The sequence below is a fragment of the Poecilia latipinna genome, unplaced genomic scaffold (assembly GCF_001443285.1).
Source record: "Poecilia latipinna isolate Pla-1442-1.1 unplaced genomic scaffold, P_latipinna-1.0 Scaffold675, whole genome shotgun sequence".
Taxonomy (NCBI): Eukaryota; Metazoa; Chordata; class Actinopteri; order Cyprinodontiformes; family Poeciliidae; genus Poecilia; species Poecilia latipinna.
The window spans coordinates 136787-161352 of record NW_015113291.1 but is presented as its reverse complement, the minus strand read 5'-3'; the positions used below and the strand labels follow the sequence as shown (position 1 = coordinate 161352).

Below are 24566 nucleotides of genomic sequence, written 5' to 3'. Positions count from 1 at the left end.
AAATAACATCTAAATAATCAAAGCACAAAATAACTTGACATTAATGCATGTAGTAAGTGTAAGTATACTTGTGCCTGTATATGTAAATAACTCCTAAATTAAAAAAAAAATACATTACACAGAGAAAAAGAGAGAAAAAGAGCAAGTGCCTAAATACAATAAAAAAATTTGCATCAACATTTCAAAACCTCACACCTCTTGATTTAGCACTGCAGCTCCAAAATCAGGCATATGTAGCACTCACCAAAAACCAAAACACAACATGACATGCTCATTCAAACAATGGCCCCTCAAATATGCAAAAATCCAGAGCAATGCAAATGTAAACAGAGGACTGGACCAGCTGCATCCAGCAGAGGGTGGAAGATCAGCAGTTAATCCAACCATGAGGTAGCACAACTTCTATAGTAAAAATTGTGCAAGTTTTAGTACTGTGCTGAATGAAATAAGCAATTAAAGGAGAGTACAGAGTTCAGAGTGACTCAAGCATTAATAGCAAAGCAACAACACCTCAAGAAGTTACACATGCAGAGCAAGGAAGTGACTGGATTGGGATGATTTTTTTTAGTGACAGATAATTTCCTTTCAGATATTCAGGATTGAGATTTGACTTCTAAAATGTGTCCAGAATGTACTAGAAAAAGCTGTGCATTTTCTATCAATGCACTCTTGAAATTATTCTTTTAGATCGATCTTAGTAGAAACCTGAAAAGTCATCCCAGAGAGCCACTGCTGTCCGGCAGCTGAACTGCCTTGAGTCTTACATTTGTTCAATGGTTGCTTGTGATTCACGAAGCATAAAAACCAAGGAAAACATATGTACAAACATAATTGGAAAACAAGATACAATAATAATTTTCTTGGATACCAACCATTAGTTAGACATAATTTTAGTTTCTAAGAAAATAATGCATTACTTTCTAAATTAAATCAGAATGTTTTAGGATAAAAGGATTCAGTTATATAAACTTTTTGGTATTATTATTTTTATTCTTATTTTTTTATGAACAAAACAAAATCTGTAAAATCTTTTGTTGAAAATATTGAATCAGCAATTGACTGGTTCGGATCCAAGTAAATAAGATAGGATAATGTAGAGGAACATAAAAAGGATTGTATCTAAAACCTATAAACAAAACAAAAAACGACCACCGTGGGGTTTGCAATTGCCAAAAGATGCAATTGATTCCAGAAAATTGTCTACATTAAAATGAATTAAAGAAAATTGAGTAAAATGTACGTATTTTAACCACCAAAAACAGCAATAACAGTCAGATGTTTACCAACACATAAAGCGTCTGCATAATAAGTTATTTGTTTCTATAATAAAATTACATTAATATTCATCCATGGATATGTTTACTACAGTAAAATAGTTTTTACATATAACTTCAACTGGAAACACAATTTAATGCAGGATGTAAATAAATCTACCAGCATTTATTTCACAACTGAATACAAAAGTTACACTCAATTTCCTCTTCTAATTATCATAAGACATAAAAAAATCAGCATTACTAAACTAATGTAGCACCAGATGATGTCAAAACATTCACCACATCCATGCAAAACAAGGAACTGTAATTAATGAGCATGCAAACACACACTCATGGATAAACATAGCAACTGTAGAAAATAATGGATTTAAGTCAGCTGTGAATGCCACTGCTTTTAGTGGCGACATTAAGCATCAGTACATCGATCCTGAGTAAACACCGCTAAGCATGTGTTACAGCACAGCTGCAGAACACAAAAAAGATGATTCCTAAGTGCTCCATGATGCTATTAGCTTGGTAATTTGACGACACAAGTAGAAACGAAAATTGGTGACAGCTTCAAAGGACAGCTGGTGATATTTTCTCCGTTTAGACGTGAACGACTGCACCAAATACTGTCAGGAGCACATGAACACGAAGCAAAAAAACTTCTGTTTCTCTGATAAGACACTTGTGAAAATGCAAAAAAACAAAAACAACTTTTAATATAGTTGTCATACCAGGACAGTAGACGTGAGTTCAGAATTGTGAGGGAATTAGCTATCCAATACTATCCTGCCACCATTTCTAATTCTTTGAATAACCAACCGATTGTATTCAATAAAACTAACCGGACATGACCAGAAAACTGCAACACACTCAGCTGTTAGTAAACTAAGCTTTACTTCTTGGTTGGCGTTTGCTACTTTTCTACACAAATAGGCTGCTTTTAAGACTTTTAGCAGCTGTGTTTGGAACCACATTCCCTTTTCACTATATGCAAGTGATGCTGAAGATTTTTCATGTGGAGATTTCGTTAAGGAATTTTTGGAGGCAAAAAACAAGGCAGTTGTTGAAAAAAACCTAATGAATCTAGTTTAAGGTTCATCAGAGGCCAGTTCGCTGATAGGGCAAACACTGAACTAGTGCTCTGGTCAAATGAAACCAGAATGAAACCAGGAGGAAATTAAAAGAATATACCCTCCCCACAGTAAAATATGGCTGCAGCATCCAACTGGGTGGAGGTTTTTCTTCAGTAGGGAAGAAAAAACATCCATCCAGTTGTCTGCAACTCAAGGCTGGTTTGAGTTGCAGACAGATTTAGATCCACACATTGTCATGTCATGTGTGACAATGGCCAAATCAAAGCACCCGTGATAGTATTTCTGTGCCTTAGCGAGTAGCTTCACTGTTTACCTTAATCATTGGCAACATAAAACAAAAGTTACAGGACATGGAGAGATAATAAGTGCAGAAAATGATCAGGATTTACTGAAACTGTCTGTGCAACCAGAGGATACACACGGTGGCGCCCAGGAGTTTGTTATGAACACTGACTCTGTAAATGTTCCCATCTTCCCCCTTGTGGCAGTACTTAGTTTGTCAGTAAATGGCTAGCAGGTGTTCAAAATCTCCTGTAGTTAACTGATTTAAGCAGATTTATGTTTTCTAAACCTGCTTCCACCCTACAGCTGCAGTGCTTTGATTGTGGGCAGCGTTCAGACAACCTTGAGGTTGAGGACGTTGGCCTGAGCTCCTGTTCGGGTCTGCCAGGCCTTCCTTAGCAGAAGCAGTCTGATGAAGATAAACAGATGGAAGAAAGAAAGGAAAGACACGGATGAGTCAGCTGTGAACTGCAGAGAGCCAAAAAGAACACCTTATTAATCCAGGCTTTATGTAAGAGTGTCTATGTTATTTTCATTTGCACAGCAGCTACGCTGATACGCAGTTTTGCTCAAAATGTTAATGTGTTTAAAAAAATTGAGCATAGCCTAAAATTCTCATTTAGCTTTATTGCTTAACTTGCAAATGCATTTGGGAACACTGCAATGAAAATATTTATGAAATCTGTTACCAGCCCACAGAAAGTGAGGAAAAAGAAACATGAGCCTGTTGAGAAATTGTCTCCATTTCTCTATGAAAACAAATATCTTATCAAATTAAACATACTTGATCTAGCTGTGCCTTGAATCACTGAACTAATATCTAGTTGCATAACCAATTTTTTTCTGAGAACTGTTTTACATGTAGGTTTTTTGGACTTGACCCATTTGTGTCACCTGTGAACAGATATTTCAGTCCACATATATTTCCTCATTCCTTGGTTTTGACTGATACAGAATTTTCGATGCAATTTGAAAGGATTTTTATGAGATTAAGGTCCAGGAATTTCGCTGGCCACTCCATAACCTTAATCTTGTTGGTGTGGAACCAAGATGCTGCTGGTCTACTGGTGTGTTTGGGTCGATGTCTTGTTGTATCACCTATTTTTCGACATTTATTCTTTGACTTATAGCAGCAGCCCGTGTTCCTTGAATATTGGCAAGAGTGTGTGAATACATGACTGATGATACGCCTGGACCGTATTAAGGGATACATCTCCTTAAAATGGTGGTTGGGTCACCATTCTCCATGGTGTATAATGACTTGAATTCAGTGTTTGGGTGTAGTGGACCAGTCCTCGAGTGCCACTGTACTGCACCGCTGCTTCAACAGGCCTGATTCAAAATGCTAAGGTTTATAAAGCCCTGATAATTAACCATTGCTTTTATTAAAGGGTCGTAGAGCAGGAACGGGTCAAAACGTTGCAGTGATGTGATGTTTAGTGTCTTTTGTCATGCAGTTTTTTTCCAACAATGCTATTTTATAAAGTTATCTTCTATCGCTGTACTCCGGTATATGTAGACCTTCTTTAAACTGGTGATCATTGTCTGAGAATTTGCCATTTTGGCAGTTTTTCAATCCATTTAAATAGTATTTTCTTGACGTGTTCCTGGTTTTGGTTTAAATTTTAAAGCATTTGAGCTCAATTTAGCTGAGCAGTCGCTCTCCGCCAATCAACTTTGTTATTCAAACTATGCTTTTCTTCTGAACAAAGACTGGAAAGACCCATTTTACAACAAAATTTTGATTTAAACCAGCATTTAAGGCTGCCTTCACCCTTAATCATGAGCCACTTACATTTCTCAGAATGAATAACTTTTCAGACTGAACTCCTAACTGCTATTATTTGAAACACTCGCCTTAAATTAGGAATTCAATTACTCAAAATCAGCAGGCTGAATGTCATGACTGTGGGTTCTGCTCTTTCTCTAGTTCGCATACCTGCAAAATTATTAACCATGTAGAAATATAAATTCTACTAGTAAACAGTGATTTGTCAGGTTAGTGATTCTGATATCTTGAACAAAACTGTATGTTTTCTGACAGATTAGCCACTCAAGTTAAAGCGCAATTCAGTCACCTGCTGGGGCTGCACAGTTGTCGGCTTCTGGCTTTGAGGAGAGCGAGCAGGCGAGCGGGAAGCACTGGATGACCTGGTAGTCAGAGCTTGGTTCATCTTAGCCAGCACCACCTCAGAAATGAGCTGCCGATCCTCTGCCTGGTGATCGCCGATCAGCTGCATAGATGAGCCCACGACCTGGACAGCAGGATACAATGGATCATAGACTACAGATGTTCTGTGTGACTCCCCAAGATCAAAAAAATACCATATTTTATTTCAAAAATTGCTATTGTAATGTCAGGGCTGTTTCATCTTATTTTCCCAGCCTCCCAGCAAGTTCCTAACAAATCTATTTTTTCAACTCTCGGAGAAAATAACAAACTCTGTATTGGCAATACTTTTTGAAGGTCATTGAGGAAAAACTCCTCAATGACCTTTAATTGAGTTCTCTTTCAAGTTGTCATAGAGGAAATTGGACATACCAAAGCTCCTGTTGGATCTGGTTTCACTATTTTGAAAATGTAAAAAAATAAAAAAATAAAAAAAGCATCAAAGTCCCTGTTAGAAGTAAGACAGGAAAGATTAATGGACCTTAGAGTTGACCCAGCAAACTGGAGTTAAAGCCTTGCTATTGGTGACCTTTATGCAACTCATGTTTGTCCTGGGGGAAGAGTTTGGGGCAGAAGGGGGATGTGAAGAGGATGTGAAGATGAAGGAGAGCTACTCTGGAAACAATAGTTATTTTTCCTCTTGACCTGCCTGACCCATCAAAATAACTTTATCCTTTCAATGAATCACTCCCAAGAAGTCTTTTGAGTTTTTAGCTTTATTATGCAAAAACTCTCTTTCTGCTAAAGCTTTCCTGCTTTAGCAATGTACCATGTTCAATTAGAATTTCATTTAACAACGTCTATGAACACAAATTTTACAAAGCATATTCTCTGTACCCCAAGCTACATTTTGGTCAAGCTTTTAGTAGCTAGCAACCATAAAGATGACTCAGCATTTTCCATGGATGGCCAGCCAGAGGTCTCCAAACTGTTATGTGAGTCAATACTAATTGCGAAACTGCATTCAGGGAGAAGCAGCTTAGTCTGAGCACTTTAGTTAGAGTCCTGCACACTCTGTCTTATCGCTTTCTGAACTGCACATTGAAAACGTAATGGCTGCTAAGTTATAAGTCCCAAAAGGATCTTAATTAAACTTCACATTTGTCCAGCTAATTTCTGATGTTCTGTTGCTCAAAACTGCTAATTCTTAACACACCATTATGTCGCTCTTCCCATCTTGAGGTAGCTTTCACAAATATTTCCACCCCTTGAATCTTTGCACATTATCTGTTGTTACAACCACATACCCCAAAGTATTTTTACTTGGATTTATGTCACTCATTATGCCAACGATTTGAAATTTATGGAACCACCTTATGCTGCAATTATAGCTGGAAATCTTTTGGGGTATGTCTCTAGGAGATTTGAACATCAAAAGACTGAAAGCTTTACCCACTTTCATTGCAAAATAGCCCAATTCTCAGTTGGATTTACAGTAGGTCTGGTCTTTGACCGGACCATTATGATATGTGGATATGCTTTCATCTGAACCATCACTTCACAACAGATCGGGTTATACGTTTATATATATTTAAAGCTATGACCTTGGTCATAGTTTTAAGTCTTTTTAGTCTCTACAAAGTTTTCTTCCAGGATTGCCCTGCACTGAGTTATGTTTATATACGTACATCTATCCATAAAATGCAACAAGTTTTTTCTCACTCTGGTAAAAAAAAAAAAATCAGCCACCACAATATTTAATGGATTTGTGTCTTCAAGGTCATCTGCCTTTTTATCTTTCTAACACACATCAATTTTTGGTTATAGACCAAAACTTTAAATTTTGGCCACATTTGACCTTTCATATTTTTGCTGCATTTAAATACTTTTTACATCTTTCTTTTAGCAATGGTTGTTCTTGTTACTCCCCTATAACCTCAAGAATTATGGAGGCTCCATCTAACACTTTTTCTGTCAATAGATTCATCTTAGTATAGCCTTAGGATGCAAACATGAGCCTTTAGAGTCTTCAGCCAAACATACTACAACCATAAGCCAGTGGTTTTTCTTCATCACTGCCTCTTCTTTGTTTTCCAAACTTGTGTTTGCCCAGTAGTTCTCTGTCTGACCCTAAAAGCTCCAGATTGTTGTTCAGTCATACCATCACATCCTCCGGTTTTCTTTGAATGTCTATGTCAAACCCCAAATAACTGCTGCAAAAAAACTTGCACACATTTAATCCCCAATTTCATTTTAGTGCTTCGCTATTTTACATTTAGAGCTGACGCCTAGGGTTTGGCAGTTTCGACAGTTTCCACATGGAGATGTTACCACTAAATGGTTTGTTTTAATGAAAAAAATATTATTAGGAGACCACATTGGTTTATTTAAAAAAAAGTGTGGTTACAGCAAATCAAAATCAGAGCAATACGCTAAAATGCACAGGACAAAAAAAGCAGGGTGAGTGATACAGACAGAATAGTTTGTTGACAAAGATTGAAGAAACCTGTTTTTAAATAAACGGACACACAGAATATCTAGCTAGCATTAAATACTGCAAGTTGTGTAAGGTTAGATTGAATTAAGGCATAAATTTTAAGGCCACTGGACGGGCAGAGTAATGTTGGCTTAGGAACTCTTGCAATCAGTACATTAAGCTGTGTTTTGTTACACCATTCTTATGAAAATGTGGTGAAATTTTGCTGCTCAAAAAAAAGGAGGGAGCGGACACAAATTTAATTTGTCACATTAAAGCAATGTCAGCACCTTTACACCTGAAAGCTTATTTGAAAGACTTATTCTCACCTCGGTAATGTAGTCATTGCCATCCTTACCACAGATGGCTTTAACAGCACAGATGTCCAGACCCCCAAAGATCTCTGAGCAGGTGTCGACCCACGATTTATACCTGCCAGAAAATAAAAATGTGTTAATTAATACACCTAGAACCCTCATTCTGTGCCTTTGGAAAGTATTGATGAATGTTTTTTTCACAAGAAGCAGAAATGTGAATGAAGACAGATTTTATGTTCTTTTGGCTGACTAAGAAAAGATTTCATCTTGTGCACCATCTCAATAGAAGTATCGACTTGTTAATCGGTTTAGCTCAATTTGCCAGTGCAACAGTTGCCCTTATTGTCATCTTGACAATAAACCTTGAGCAGCCGATCTTTTGCTTTAGACTGATTTTGCTGTCTTGAAGACTGAACACAACCAAACTGTCGTCAAATAAAATCAATACTAACCGAGAGGATATTGATACTGTACTAATTGGGGTAATTAACTTTTTGGAAAGCATCCAGATTTACTAAACAACTGTAGTCCACCTGTAAAAGCCTAGGCACACCAGCCTGCATGTGTTAGATGTTCCCCTGCTTCAGCACACCTGATTTCAGTCAATAGCTGATTAGCAACCATCTGAATCAGGTGTGTTAAAGCAGGGAAATGTTTAAAATCTGCAAAGCAGGGTTGGTAAACACAGACATATAAAGTGTTAAATAAATTGACATAATAATAATTGTTGAATCTTGTAAATTTCATAAGGAGTTATAGCATCTTTATAGCAATAAAGGTTAAGTTATATGTAAAAGAAAAAAAATCAAATACATGTTTCAAAGGGAGTATAAATCCTCAATTCCAGGAGAGCAGCTAAGTATTGGTTTTAGCTGCTATAGCATCACTGCTTAAATGAATATATTCACTGCCAAAAAAAAAAAAAGCACATGAATGCATCATAAATATGAAGTGAATTCCAAACATCTCTGTGTTTTTCCAGGAGTGACCTGGTTTAAAGCTGAATGAATCCCCTGCTTCAGCGCAGTATGACTAACTGTGACGTAACACAACCGGAGCGACGTGTGCAGCACCCAGGCCAGCTGGAGCATCACTAACGCAGAAGCACCGCTCACTTGTCAGTCATGGCTACTTGTTCCAACATGGCAGATCCGGTGTTGCTTTTCCAGTTACCAGAGATGGATGTTCGCCTGAAAACGGAGAGGAAATTGGGTGTTAAATTAGCATCAACATAAGCTTTCAGTTTGGAAATTTCAATTAATTAACATAGAGCTCCAAAATGTTGCAGGAATTTTGCAAAAGAAAGCACATTGCTTATTCCTTTTTTTTTTTTTTTTTTTTTTTACATAACATAACTGAACCGCATCCCTTGAACTGAAGGCTTTCAATTGTTCCCTCAGAAGAGATCACAGTGTTCTCTGGATTGTTCTGGACACAGACCTGCAGAGGTCAGACAGAATTGTACAAACACCGAACAAAGCGACAGACTCACATGTAAGCTTTGTAGTCAGCTCCAATTTTTTGGACCCTGATGTCGTACTTGGCATCTACAAATGGCTCTGTAGTGCAGTAGGTCTGAGTGATGGCCACCACACTCGCAATGTCTTGGAAATCACTAACGTTGTCCACCTTTACCTGTAGATAAATGACACGGGATGCAGAAAAGTTTATTTACATGCTAAACCTTGTCATATAAACTCCAAAACCTCCACTCCCTTAAACATGTTTTAAAGATGACATAATCCAGCCAATATAATTCACTTTTTATTGTACATATATGTTTGTGAATGTAATATTCAGTCATGCTTAAATTCAGTTCTCTTTTACAAATCCTACAGAATAGCATTAGACTATAGAGGCCAGATTGATTTAGCTGATTCTAGCTGATCCTATAGGTTATTTCAACCTATAGGAAGTTATTTGTTATCTTATGATTTAAATGATTAAATTAATTTATAGGTTTAATAAAAGTAGAAGTCATCTTTAAAAAAGTATGGTAAAGAGCTTGGTCTGTTCATCTGAAATTGCATGTTCAAGAGAATTACTATTTATATTACAAGCACCCTGGTTTAGGCATTGCTGCCGAAGCACTCCTTAGAATAAAGGAAGACAGAAAAGGTAAATACAGTGTTTGTTTCCACTTTTCTCAGTTAATGGAAACATTTTGGAGCTAGTCTAAACAGTGACAGAAATTCTGTTTCAGATTAAGCGGCTCATCAGGAAAAAAATGTTTGATAAAGAGCTCTTTCTGTTAGAAAACAGAAAAAAAAAACATAGTGATGAGTCAATATTAGAGATGACTAAGAGGAAAACAATGCAAGGTTGCCTAGTAGCAGGAAAGACAAGAAAAAAATAAAGATAAAGAGTAAATGTAAGTATTCATGTTTCAGAGATACTGAACATATGTGGGTTTAGGTGTAGTTTTACATTATTCTAGACAATGTGTCTTTAACTTTCTGTCTGCTCTTTCTTTTTCAGTTTTGACTTAAGTTATTAAAGCATAATTGCGAAAACTCTTGCATGTTGTTTCTTGTATGTCTGCCCGATTCAAAAACAAATAATGCAAGATTCAATATTTCCGTACCTTTCCCATTCCAGAGTGGGCATGTCCGATCTTCACCACTACTGGGAAACTTGGTGTTGTAATCTGTAATACAAAAGATAAAGTATGAGTGAAACTGAATCACAGAAAGTGACAACTGCTTCCCTCAACCCCCAAACAAACAGTGGAAAAATCCAAGGAAAAAGATATGTTTACAGATTGTCTGTAATTTTTTGACTTTAGATCTTTAAAAGGTTCTTCCAGTCAACATCTTTTAGATAAAATCATTTTCTTCTGAAGCCAAGGAGCAAACAGGAAGCTCAAGAAAGGAACGACGAAACAGTGGAGCAAATAAGTATCAAACATCTCAAAACATTTTTCATTAAATATGTTTTTAATGTGGCTATTAAACGGACCGCCAACCAAATGTTGACTGCAATGCAAGTAATCCTACACTCATCCACAATAACCTCCATGTTTGTTTACTGCACAAAACTCCACTGCTGAAGAAAAAGCCATGCAATGAGTTAAAATCAAACCTGTGCAATTCATGTGATCTGTGCAATTCCACTTATTTTCCATTACTTATGTATTAATTTATTTTGAATTACTTGAGTTGTTTCTGATATCTGGTTTATATTTCATGTCACTAAGTCAATTAAAATTGTTTTTCTGAGAAAACAATGGCATTCTTAATATTGTTTTTCCCTTATTACATACTGTACTTGAAACACACTTTTTAATTTTTTTGGGGTATGATGGCATACAAGTGAAACTGAATAGACTCATATTTGCTGTGAATGTTTATTAGTAGTAAACGTAAAACATATTTGTAGACAATAATAGTATTTTTTCCATAAGAAGTTTAACATAAGGATAAAAACTATTCTGAATGAGGATTGACTCTTGAAGAAAACAAGTATCCTCGGGATTAAAAACAAACATGAAGGATTCCATTCCTTCCGGAATATTTTTTGTTCATAATTTAACCCTTGGTAGAAACCTAGAAGAGATTTGAATGATTTTGACCTTGTAAAAGTGTCCAGAGGAGATGACGAGCTTCAAAAAGAGAGCAAAAGAAGAAGTTACAGGATGCCAGCTTTTTTTTCCTGCATTTCAGGAGGCTGTCCCTAAATTGTTGAGCGCATAAGAGGCTCCCTGTGTGCGACCCTCTCAGCATTCAAGGCCAGAGTGTGAGGGGATTGGGCTATTGTGAGCCTCTCTGTGTGTTGTCTACAGAGAGGGGGAGAGCGAAGGAAGAGAAAAGAGAGCAGCAGTAGCTTTCAACTCAAGTTATTTGCTGAGGCTTGAATTCAGAGGTGCACTTTAAACTTATGAAAACATTTCTATCCACAGCTGCGTCCCAGCTCTCCAGAGCTCCTCTTATCTCTTCGACCCCACTGTCTTCTCTGCCGCGCACCCCCTCTGCCGACTGTCGGCCTGACCTGCTTCCCAGGGAACTCGACGGGGCAAGAAGAGGCTGCAGAGCATTCATCAAGTGGTGGAACAGTAAGAGGTAGCCAGAGCCACCATGGCCTTGTCCCAGGAGAGAAGTGCATGTCTGGGGCTGGTGGTGCTCCTTTTGCTTGGTGCGGGCCTGGAGGACGTTGTGGAGGGATGTAGCTGCCACCCGTCACATCCACAGCAGCTCTTCTGCAGCGCTGAGATTGGTGAGTTAATTCATAGTAAACTAAAGATGGTTAAACCTTGCCTTTGCTTGCAATGATGTAGCGAATATACAACATTCAAGATTAAATTAGCAAAATAAAACAGCAATTCTTTTTAAAAGAAGGATTTTTGTTTGTTTTGCTCATTGATCAGCTTTGTCTGATTTGTAACTGGTGCAAAGGCCAAATTCACAGAGAAAACAAAAACAAATGTGGCAATAGATAATCAGCTTAGCTGAAGCATTTAGGGAATCTTTGTCAGATTTTACCTGCAATTAAAATACAACCAGGATGATATACTTATAAGACTGTGTGAAAATAACTGAAAAAATAAGTGAAAAGAACTACGTGGCGTCAAAAGTGGCATTTTCCCATTTTATTTCTCTGAATCCCATAAAAACAACCCTTAACCTCAATCGTTAAAATAAACAACCCAACTTTCTATTCATCTGCCTCTCTGCCCAGTCTCACCCCCACTTTTTTGTTCCGCCTTCTCTAAGCTTAAGCCAAAACTAACACTCTGCTTTGAATTTGAGTACTTGGCTCCAGAGTGTGGAAGGCTTGAGTATGTGCTTCTGTCAAAGGTTAAACTCCAACAGGGAGAAAAAAACAAGCAGATAAAGAAGAAAGAAATATCTCTTTCAGTCTTGATTTCTTATTTCTCTGCAATCCCCATCAGGTTTAGAGGGTGAAGTTTTTTTCTGAATGAATTATATTGAAATGGAAGCTGAGCGTAATTAAACCTGTGTTATTGAGATGTGATGGAAGCATTTGGGAGGATTTGTTTCGTGACAGGATGTTGCACATCAGTTTTGCCCTTCATAACTGAGATGAAGGTCCACCAAGAACAATTATTCTAAATTGAAAGTGACGGTGTTTCCAGGCAGGCTTGCTACTGACAAAGAATCTAAAGAAGCAGAACTGATCCGATCTGCAGCCTTATGGACAAGTTTCATCATCAACGATCCAAAACCCAAAACAACTTGAAGACAATTAGACAGCTTTACAAAATAAGTGTAAAATAATAAATAATACTAATAGTTAAAATCATTTTAAACTATGTATCATTCATCAAAAACTTACTTTGACCTTTCAAATAAAACAGTTAAGCTAGCTAAAATCCCTCTAACAAATAGTCTGGCAAAAGCTATCACAGCAATCTGACGGTAACTATAATACAGCCTATTTATTTTAAACTCATTTTCCCTACAGCAAAATATTCAGTAAGCGTAATCCTTTACAATTAAAATAAATCACAAAGTATCACAAAATTGTAAAAAAATGTCCTACATTTTTTTGCCATCTTTTAAACATCACTTACCTAATTACAAATTTTACTCAGTTTTGTTCGATATACGAAACTAAACATGACATGTGATTTTAAGGCAGATAAATCACTGTTAAGCAAAAGTATGATTTGTTGTTTTGCAATCACTTCAATAATGGTAATACATTTGAAATGATACTATGAAAAATGCTGCTTGAAGTTCCAGTTGGACATGAAACACTGAACGTTTTTCAAAGTTAAAATTCCTGTTTTTGTTGAGTTTGAGGTGAAGAGGCCATTGGATAAGAGTATAGAGTTAGCTTAGCTTGAAGATAAAACTGGAACAATATAGCACAAAGTAAAGGAGAAAATAAACTAAGTTTTTTCAAGTTGGAAATGCAAACTGATACTGGCTGTTTTGCTTTTGATTCTTGGATGTTATGTGTTATTTTTCAGCCTTGAATTCCCTCTTTTTTTTATTCATCTAGATTCCATCAGAGCAGAGAAACTGTTTCTTCAGTAATTTAAATTTGGACTTTTCATGCTTGTTGGTGATGAACTTTATTAATCTTGCTGCACTCCTCAATTTATGCTGCGCTCATTTTGTTAGAGCTTGCATCTGTGAATGATGTCACATCAGAGTTGAACTTGTTCGAATTGCAGATCGGGTTGCCACAAATAGTTTGGCAAACAATTTGTTTGCAGTTGGACGTTGCAGCTCTCTCTCTATGTATATCACACATGAGCACCGCTACTATACAACTAATAACACTGCAACTGGGACATGACAGATTCCTTGTACTTTGAATCAATAGTTTGTAATAGATTGAAAATTCTGCTTTTCTATCTACCGATGGCAGTTAGCTGTGCTGCAGTTCTAATGTTAACTTGAACTTCAAAAGAAACAAGTAGAAATTTAGTTTCAGGCGTTATAAGCATCTCTGTTTGAGAAAAGAAAATGGTTTTTGTGCTTTAGTTTATTTAAATTGCACCCTTTTGTCATCTGCTTTCATCTGCAAAGATGTTCTCTGGACATAAGCTGTTTTTTTGTTTGTTTGTTTCTTTTCCACTTAAATCATTAACATAGCAATCTTTAATAGTCTTTTGTTTAAGCCACTTAACAATAACCTCTGAATTGCTTAAGAATGAAAGCGAATTAAACACAAAAATGTGTCGTATTTGGAGACAACATATCAAAAAAGAAACTCATCATCTCATCTCAGTGATGTTTTCCTCATTGTTGTCAAATGTAAAAAGGACAGGTCAGACTACGTTGTAAGAGATAAAAAGATCGGATCTAAAAGTTATAAGGACAATGTCTTCAAAATCTTTGTAAACAATAAAATGTGTTCATTGTGGAAGCAACTGATAATAAAAATCCCCAAACTTTCAATCTCTGAATAAACAGTTAGACTCTTTTCAGGTAGGAAACAACTTTTCTGGTATTATGAATAACAAAGTCCTAATAGCCCTCGAGTATTTGGGCGAAATTGTTTCACTTCCTGGTGTGTGTGGTCACACCCTCCAGGCTGTTTTTGAAGCAAAGGCCTGTGGTGGCCTTAAGTTGACCTGACAGTGCTGTCGGAGTCGACAAGCTGTGCGAATAAAGCCGTACATCTGAGTAATATCCAAATGTGTGCACAAACCCTGGATGATTCCTTGGTCAATGTTTGTTTGACAGTGTGTGTGTGTGCGTGTGCATGTGTGTTCGCTGGATGGAGGCCAGTCCATGCCAACACAGCCTACTCCATCTCTCTCTTTCTTACCCTCTAACTCACCACCTCATTTCCATGTCTATAGGCACTGTCTGATGGTCTGCATACTAACAATATCAGTATGAAAGCCCACTGACAGTCCAGCTTTGTGAGCATGACAAGGGTGCTGATTCATCTGGGAGAAGGAAGTTACTTACTACATCAGTTCTCATGGTACAAGTTTACAATATTTCTTTTTAGTGATGTAGGTGTGCAGCAGACGAACAGGCACTCAGACGTTGCAGGTGTGGCTGTTTTTCTAAGTGCACAAAACAGCTGCAGCAGCTTGAGTGAGTATCTAAGATCAGGCAGGTGGATGACGCTTTTATTGAATGACAAACGCTTGGAAAATCTCACTGAGAAGAATCAATTCAGCTGGAAATGACAGATTTGGAATTCAGAAATGCTGCGTGGATGTTTTACAGCAGGAGGAACGAGTAAAATAGACGGCTTCATGAAGAAACAACATCAATATTGAAGAAAAAGCTCAGAGCTTGGATGTAAACAAATACCCCAAAACGCTTTACCCAAATCACAAAACTAAATAGAAGGCAGTAAATGTAAACTTCTGAATTGTGAAAGTAAGAAATAGATGTTAATACATTTCTCTCTTGTTGCTTTAATATATGGTTCAGCGCTCCTGCACTTTGTATTTAAATATGAAGTTTCACCAAGCATGTTTTATCATATGTGTAACCTATTACATTCTGCAAAGCTTTTAGCTGAATGATTAATTACAACAACACAGGCAGTGATACCTGCTGCCACCTTGACTCTTAAGATTACATATTGGGACCAGCATGCAATAATCAATTGTTTCTGATTATTCTCAGCTCAAAAAGGAGAAATGACGCCATCACTTATGGTAAAATATTGCACTTTCCACATGCACTTTATTCACAAAGCAGTATATTTAAAGTGGAAAGAAAAAAGTAAAAACTCTTGTTACCTAGTTGCATTTTTATATTTAAAACAGCACCCACCAGTATATGAGCAGTATCTGTTTTTTTTATTATTATATAAACGTTTTTTAATAATAATAATAATAATAATAATAATAATAATAATAATAATAATAATAATAATAATAATAATAATAATAATAATAATAATAATAATAATCTTACAGTCTTCAGGAATCATCTTTTACATTTTTAATAATTAATTTTTGTTGAACATTAAAGTAAAATTTTAATGATACATTAAAATATATGAATGTTTGGCATAAGTTTGACCTCTATGTCAAAATTCAAATTTAGACAAAATAAAATTAAGCTTGACAAAAAACTGAAAAGCAGCATCAATGGTTCAAAAATGTGATTGTTGTTCTTAATTTCAGTCATTTTTTTTGTTACATTAATGTTAAAAAAAACCCTGCTAAGAATGTATTGTCTAAATGTCTTACCAATTCTGTGTAGTTGACAATTTTAAGATTGAGCTCTAAATAAATGAAATAAGTACATCAAAGTTCAAGAAAACATTAAATCTGTGACATTTTCTGCAAAGGCAACATGTCTGAAGCAGCTGTATCTGACTGGGCAATGCTATACGCTCAGATTAAACCCTAAGGCGTTTGTCCGCCTTTCTGTCCGCCGGGGTGTTCGGCAAACAAACAAAACGACTGAGCTTGGCCTGAGCTAATTTCACAGAACAGCCTGAGCTCCTCCTCCTCTTTCCAGCACAAAAAACTGTGGCGTAGTTATGTGATGACCCAAAAGGAAAACCAAGTGGGTGGTTTGCTAAGCCGTGTGTGTGAGGTTCACTCTGCCTCTCCTGCTCTCTAATGCTTTAGTGGTTTAACTTGACCCACTTCTGGCTCTTCTCTCCAGACTGTCATACAGGACTACAGGCTTTTATTTTACAATGTGAGATTTGCACCTTTTTTCTGGGAATTGCAGACTCATGTAAATATATTTAACAACAGAAAATGTAGCGTTGTTGCTCAGAATAAATGTTCACCTTTTTAGCACCAAAAGTTTTTTATTTTAAAATGTTCTGTCCTTGTCTAACTTTACTTTGTAGCTGGTTCTTCATAGTTGAAAATTAGGTAAACAAATGAAAGCCCATGAACACTGTATCATAACATTTTAAATAAAGCCTCGGCTGAAAATCTATACAAGCAAATATAGGTCCAGGAAAAGATCACAAACTTGCAGAAAGTCTAACTTTATACATTTATTTTAAACAGAACAAGTTGGGAAGCATGTTCTTCTATTGTGCCAATAAATGGTTTGCGTTACAGCTGCAGCATGCTAACATTAACATCTCCGGTATAGATTTGAAATATCTCCTTACCCAAAAACAAAATAAAGCTACTGCACTGCTGAGCCTCATTGTTGTCATTAATCTGTGACTGGATCATTCCTGGTGCTGGGAGGAGTTCATTCCAGACTCAGGTGCTGTTAGTTTGAATCAGAATATGATGCGAACTCAAAGAGTTTGTCGGATGAGAAACCAATTCGTAGCAAAGAAGGCACAGATATTAAAGCTTCAATCTGCACTTCGCAGATTGAGTATTAAATCTAATATGCATAATGTGTACATACTGTATTAGTGTGTGTGGAGTTAGCGAGGACACAGCGAGCAGAGAGCTACTTGTTATTCCATGAGGGTTTTGAATTTCCTCCCAGAGGAGAAGAGTGACACATCCTGTATCACTACTGCGAGGCTGCAACACTGTCAGTGTGGGGAGGAAGAGGAGTGACAAACAAAATGGGAGCAAAAGAGGTAGGAGAGGGGCACAGATCTGCCTATGTACCTACCAATCAACCCATACAAATAAATAAAGGAATTATCCATGATAGTATCCTGTAGAGCACACCATCCTGATGTTCACATTCATTGTCTAGTTCAATTAATCTGAACCCTTCTTCCTGTTTGCGTTTTGTTCTCTCTCTCTTTTCCTGACAGTGATAAGGGCAAAGATCTCTGGAGAGAAGATTGTGTCGCCTAGCAACAGCTCCTCACCTTACATGAAGATGATCCAGTACGAAATCAAAATGATCAAGGTGAGTTCTTAGACGCTGCTGACGGTGGCATCACTTTCTGTGAATACGGCTGTTTTGCATGTACATGTCAGCAGGATTTATGTGTTGTTTGTCTGTAAAAGTGATGAAATACAAGTGATGCCACAAACAAAAGTAGCTTAGACATCATAAATGTCCGATAGTGCAGCATCACTTTATTTAACGTCCCACCTTCTTGTTTCCTCCTTTCAGCTGGGTTGGAAAGTCCTCGTGATTGCATAAATATTTCACACTTTATCTCAAGGGCAGACATTTTCCAGCCTCCAGTGATGAGAATCTCTGAACTTTATCCTCAAAATTTAAAAGCAACTGGATTTAACGCTTTTCATTATTTGGCTCCAGGTTTTCCTCCACAAAAAAGTTATTTTAAAGAGTCCTATAAAGTAGTTTTCTACATTTTTGTAATTAAAGGCTCTATCATCTTTAGTCATCATCATGTAACAAAACTTCATAGATTGTCTGAATTTATAACCCTTTGGATAAAAGTTTTAGCTTCATTTATTTTCAAAAACCCACACACAGTATTTATTTATTTGTTTCAGTAAATGTTAAAATTAAATTGTTTAAATCATTAAATAGTAAAAAAATTGGTTAAGCCCAAAATTATTAGAGTTGGAGTAGCTGATAAGATACTCACCAAGTAGAAAACAACACAATATGACATTTTGAAGGGATTTCAACACCAGTGAATGTGAAAAAAAATATCTAATGAAGTTTCAGTAGTAGCGTATTCAAAGTAGGAATTTTCAATGAGTTAGCAGGACTAAAATGCTTAAAGACCTCAGATTACAGTATTTGACAGTATATAAAAAGAAAATTAAAAACAAAATAAATCACATAAAAATGTATATAAACATATTTTGTATCAAAACATCCAAAGTTATCCAAAACTGAACTTCACCTAACATGAAAAATGTCCAAAGACTAAAAAAGTGCAAATTGTTTAATATGAAACGGCAAATAAAAAAACATTTTGGCATAGGTTTCATAATGCACCTTGGTTATTACAAATTATTTTTATGGCTCAGTCAGAAAACAAAATGTATTGATTCTACATGCTGACATTGACGCTGATTAAATAGAAAAATAATTTACTTCAGTGTTTTACTATGTTTAATCCTTTCATCTTGCAACACCTTCTCATGTGATAAATAACAAATCTGTCAGAAAACTTTCTCTTCTCCTCTGTGTGTCCAGATGTTCAAAGGTTTTGACAGAGCCAAGGACATCCAGTATGTGTACACGCCTGTCTTCTCTTCACTCTGTGGAGTCAAACTGGACTCCAACAACAAAGCAGGCTATCTGCTCTCAGGTACAGTCTGCAACCTGTGCTGTGTTGTAACACTTTCAGTGAAACAATCTGACACAGATGTTATTAATTTCCAGAGGAAACAGGAAGTAGCACAACATTATTCATCCTGCCATTATCGATTTTCTTTTATTTCTGATTGGCCATTCCAATTTTCTTTCTTTCTTTCTTTCACCTGGATATTGATTTGTTTTTTTAATTTAGTACTTAAAATACTCTCTACAAGTAGTGGCTTCTCAGGAGAAACTTTTAGAAAAAGTTTCAAAATAATTGTTGCCATAAATACTTTGTGCCTCCAAAATGTGATTTTTACTATTCTGACTTCAAATATAGATAAGTTTTAGGTGAGTAGCTATTCTCTACTAACCCTTAAGAATATCAAAACACCTCTCTCTCCTCACGTCTTCTCTTGTCTTACCTGCATTTTGAAAAGTAACTCAGAAAAATGTGCCCCTGTATCACATCATGTTCGTGGTTTTATCCAGTATTTCACCAATCAGACACAGTCAAGAGAAAATTGGCCACCGTTCAGATCACTTGGAGACTGACTGGTGCATCACTATTTCTAATGCCTGTTTTTTTTTTTTAGAAAAGAACTATGCTAAAAAAATAATAATAATAAATAAAAGTAACAAAACTTTTCTGATTGCATTCCTAACAAAATCACGGCAGCCTAATTACTCAGTATAATGTCTAAAAGCTTTGACATAAAGGCTGTAATTAAAGTTCTTGTTTACTGCTGTAGCACTTTTATGAGTTTCAGCAGACTGTCGAACTAATTGCTGATTGCATGATGCATCTAAACAGGAAGCATGTGGAGCGATGGACGGATTTCTATTGGCCAGTGTGACCTAGTGGAGTCCTGGGACAACTTATCACTGTCACAAAAAAAGAACCTTAACTACAGATACCAGATGGGCTGTGAATGCAGAGTGAGTTTACCCCACCTATACTTTTAAAGTTTTGTTAGGAACACAAACTTCAGTTTATTTTATATGCATTTTATGTAATAGACAAGCACAACGTAGAGTATAATTGTGATATGTCGTTTTCAGAATATTTTGCAAACAGATAACCTCTGTAATTTTATATCTCTGACTAAAATCCAGAGCAACCTAAGCCATTTAAATGGAGTCCAACTGTGTGTAATTTAATCTCAGTGTACATGCAACTGTTCTTTGAAGGTTTCAGAAGTTTGCTAGAGAAATTTGGTGAACAAACAGCATATACGATATCCTGTTTAAAATTTTCCACAAGTCATGTGAGATCATGTCTTGCTGCCTACAAGATCTTTGCAAAACAAGACTACAAAACACATGCTTTCGCAAATTTGTCTTAAATATTCTCCCAGTTACAAAACTCAAGGGAGACAAAATTGATCAGCACAAGTTCTAAGCATAATATCTGAATAATTTTCCTCTCTCGTCAGATCAACACGTGCTACACGGTGCCTTGTGCGTCTACAGGAGAGAACGAGTGTCTGTGGACGGACTGGCTGCTGGATAATAGTCTGAACGGGGAGCAGGCTCGGCAGTATGCCTGCATCCGACGATCGGACACAAGCTGTGGTTGGTACCGGGGTGGGCCTCCGCCCGAGAAGGACTTCTTGGACATGACCGACCCCTGATCTGTAATGCCGACTTCAGAAATCCCTTAAGGAAAATCCAACCCTGCTTTTGGCATATTTAGCACGCATTTGGCTTGCAAAGAAGCAACTAGGAAAAAAAAAAAAAAAAAGGGGAAAATTTGCTGATTTTTCAAACCCGCTGGAGAAAAAGCTGCCATTAAGCTACCGGTTGCAAAGTTCAGGCAGTTGATCCAGCAACAGGAAAATAAATATTTAAAGTGCAGGGTCTTTGAGCGTTTCTCTGACTCACTTTCACACTTTCCACTTCACATGTCGTTACAGAGTGAGAACAGCAGCAGAATATCCACAGCTAATATTTCACTTTTGAGTGAAGGTGTTTGCCTCATTGTAAATGCACTCCTTTTAAGCCCTATGATTATTTGTGTAATGTACAATAGGCTAAATAGCAATTTAAGTTCTGAATTTACAGAAATATTAAAGAAATGTTTAAGAACACTAAAATAATAGAATCCTTTCTTGTATCAACCTTGCAGAGTCTAATTACGTGCATCTTGACTGCAGCATCCTGATGTTGAATTTCTATCTGAAATGCTGACACAAATGAAAGTACACTGAATATACTGTGCTTTGTCAAGGTTTTAGGCATTGAAGCTTCAACAAGGATGCATAATAGGCAATTGCAGAATAGTTTTAATTTATTGGTATAATTAAAAGTGATGTGAAGAAAAAAAAAACTTAAATTGCAGGAGTTTTCCTAATAATCTTTGGGGTAAAGCCATTTTTTTTTATAATTCTTTGTTTGCATTTTCTTTTACTTAGTTTGAGGTGGTTCTGTATAATCGACTTAATGCTGAAAATGTGGAATTATACGTCATAAATAAGAACCTGACGTGCCTAAAACCTTTGCATTCTGCAGTTCAGGCAAAGAAAAGCATCCCAAGTTAACCAGTTACTTGTGTTATTTGTTGTTGTGATGCAGAAATTATACGGCGTTTTATCTCAAAATTTTGAAACTGTAAATATAGTAATTCTGTTGAATTAACATTTTCATAACTAACCACATGTTTTCTTTTAGAGTAGACAGAGCTTCTCATCCTGCTTCCTTTGTGGAGCTTTTTCTTCCTTTTTTTTTTTTTTTTTTTTTTTTTGTGCCAAAAACCTCATCCGGCGCTTCGGCAACAGCACTGCCACCTGTAGAAGCTAAGCCTTTCCTCTTCAGAGGAAATGAGATAACAGGATAAGGTTTGTTTTTTTTAACTCCTTGAAACTGAAGGTGGGTTGTTCACCTGTTTGTTTTAGAAATCTGCTGAATCATTTAAATGTTGCTCAATATAAAGACTTAACAAGGGTCTGACTTGACCCCTGTTTTGATCCAGGATTGCTTCATATAAATCATACAGATTATAATGCACTATGATTCGGCTTTGTAGCACATTCACGGTGCTGTGAACAAATAAGCTCACCCTTGCTGATGAAATCTGCACTTTTGTCACACCCGTTTCAGATCATCAAACAAATTTTAACATCAGACTAAGAAGACCCAAGTGGCTATATAAAGCAATTTTTAAATGATAAGTTCATTTGTTAGAGACAGAAGTTAGAAAAAAAATTGTACATCTGCCCTACAAAATATTTTCTTGAAGGTCTTGGAGGTATCAAGGTGATTTTTAGCAACGTGAGGTGGCCCTTTGTGATTCCCTTTTTAATCAGTTCTATTTTTTGGATGCCTTTTGTTGCCCCTTCATTATTGTTCAACCAAGATTAGTGACCTTAACTGAGGGAGATGTTCTTCTGTTACCTCCTGGATCAGTTCCCATTGTGCTCTAGTTGGACTTAATTTTAGCAAACCCACCAGTCCCGGGAAGATTTAACTCTATTCTAAGTATTTGTGGTTAATGGCTCCCAGAAGTGAAGAAATGGTTTTCTAATCCTCCCCAGGCTACTGCAAGTCTGTAAAGTTTGTTACTTTTTATTGGATTTCTTTTGCCTGGGGTACGATGTGTTGCCTTTGGAGATTATTAGCCTTTTTCTCGTAGCCAGCCAAGTAACATTTAGGAGATCTCTTGATTTTTACACATCTGGTTACGATCAGGCCTGGGTATGACTTGTAAAATTAAACGTTGACAGTTAAACATGATTTAACACGGGAGTGGTTATTTTTTTCAGAAAAAATTGGGTTGGATAGCTCTTTCTCTTAAGACGTGAAACAATTTAATAACTACTTTTGTTTGCAAATCAAAAACATTCAAGTTTGACAACATTTTTTTACTGTCCTGTTCAACTTGGTGGATCATGTTGACATTTATCTCACGTCAGCACTGAAAAGTTTAAACCGAATGGAAAATCAACATTTCAGATTTGAGACAGTCGTCTAAATATAATCTCCTTTACAAACTCATGCAGTTATTTTAGTATCACAAAGCAAAAATTAATAATGCATTATATTATTGTATGGTTTAATGAAGTGTTAAAACAGATTTCAGTTTGTTTTTTACTCAAATAATTGTTGGGTTTGTATTTAAGTCTCTGTTTCTGTCTACATAAAGTTTTCTATTCATGTACCAAAAAAAAAAAAAAATGTATATAAAATGTCTCAGTGGAACGATGTATCACTGCCCCTTTTGTTGATTATCTTTAGAAAGAAAAATCTAACACAACAGCCCAGATGATTTTAAATAATACAGTTGAATTCAGGATGATTGGATCATTTAACAACAAATGTTATTGAAGAAAGTTTGATGAAGTTAACATGAGTCTTTTAAGACATAAAAACATTGAAGTTAATGTTAAGCCTAGTGGTGGTAGTAAAATGCTGTGAAGATTGTTTAAAACTATTTGTACTTTAAAAAAAAAAACTATTCCATAATCCAGGTGAAATAATGAAGAACAGGTATTACCTCACATTTTTAATTAAACATAAATCAGTCCGTTCCAGATTTCTTATATGTTTGTGATTTTTTTGAGTTAAAATCGCTGATTTTGTGGTGCTACTTTAGAAATATTTCTGAGAAATTTGCATTTTCTTTAAAGACCTTAAATATCTCAATATCAGCAGAAAGTGACGTAAACCATGTTCTGAACAGCTTTACATTTTCAAATCAACATAAAACATGTCAAAGAATGACCACATAAACTATACTGCTTTAGATCTAACCGGATAGCGGCATATGTTTATTTACATTTTCTCCTCTTTTTAAAATGTATTGAAATTGTTTGTTGTTTACATTATTATCATTTTGCTGCAATAGTTAAAGATCTCTAATTTACCATGACATGCACACAAAATCACTTTTTCTGAAATTGTCCATTTTGAGGTCATTTGAACCACATTGGTGGTTGCAAATGTTTTAGTGGAGACTAATAACACACAATATGGAATAAACCAGAAAAAGCCTTTACCATGTCTCTGTAGTTGGGGTAGAACGTCTGATTAATGAGAGGAAACTTATCTGAACCCAACCGCTTCTGGTTGTTGATCAGCTGGGAAAACTGGAAAAGAGAGAGAAAAACAATGAAGCAGAAAAGTGCTTCCAATTAAACACTGTGGACATTGTGGACCAATACAAATGCATATAAAACTAAAAATAAATGTTACCTTCACATCTCTGAAACTCTTCTAAAAAAATATTGCATGTGTTCTGCAAAGTTCACTTACAGCCCAGGGTTTGTCACACAGGTTGTAAATGGAGTCCAGAGTGTTGACTGAAGGGACGCCTGCATACTGAAGACCAATGATCAGGTTTCTGAAGTCCTCATTTTGAGCCATGCTGAAGGCGTGTTGGCGCACCAAAACAAAGTCAGGCCTGAATGACCTGAAGCAGGGAAAAAAGACAGTTAAAACAGTAATAAACCTGTAATGCTGATATATA

General features: G+C 36.3%; 2 protein-coding genes across 2 annotated transcripts in view; one reads left to right on the top strand and one right to left on the bottom strand.

The window, feature by feature from the left end:
- syn2b (synapsin IIb) overlaps positions 1-24566 on the bottom strand; it is a 75886-nt gene that overhangs the window by 2064 nt on the left and 49256 nt on the right. Inside the window, exons 4-11 of the mRNA XM_015044446.1 lie at positions 24353-24509; positions 24097-24186; positions 10129-10191; positions 9037-9179; positions 8660-8734; positions 7557-7659; positions 4720-4896; positions 2984-3050 (exon numbers count right to left, since the gene is read on the bottom strand). Coding sequence (XP_014899932.1) covers positions 2984-3050; positions 4720-4896; positions 7557-7659; positions 8660-8734; positions 9037-9179; positions 10129-10191; positions 24097-24186; positions 24353-24509 — 875 coding nt within the window. The remainder of the gene's footprint in view (positions 1-2983; positions 3051-4719; positions 4897-7556; positions 7660-8659; positions 8735-9036; positions 9180-10128; positions 10192-24096; positions 24187-24352; positions 24510-24566) is intronic.
- On the top strand, positions 10991-21481 carry LOC106954727 (metalloproteinase inhibitor 4). The gene is made up of 5 exons (XM_015044447.1): positions 10991-11756; positions 17685-17782; positions 18998-19112; positions 19917-20041; positions 20539-21481. The coding sequence occupies exons 1-5, from the start codon at positions 11618-11620 to the stop codon at positions 20734-20736; spliced, it is 675 nt and encodes a 224-aa protein (XP_014899933.1). The 5' UTR covers positions 10991-11617; the 3' UTR covers positions 20737-21481.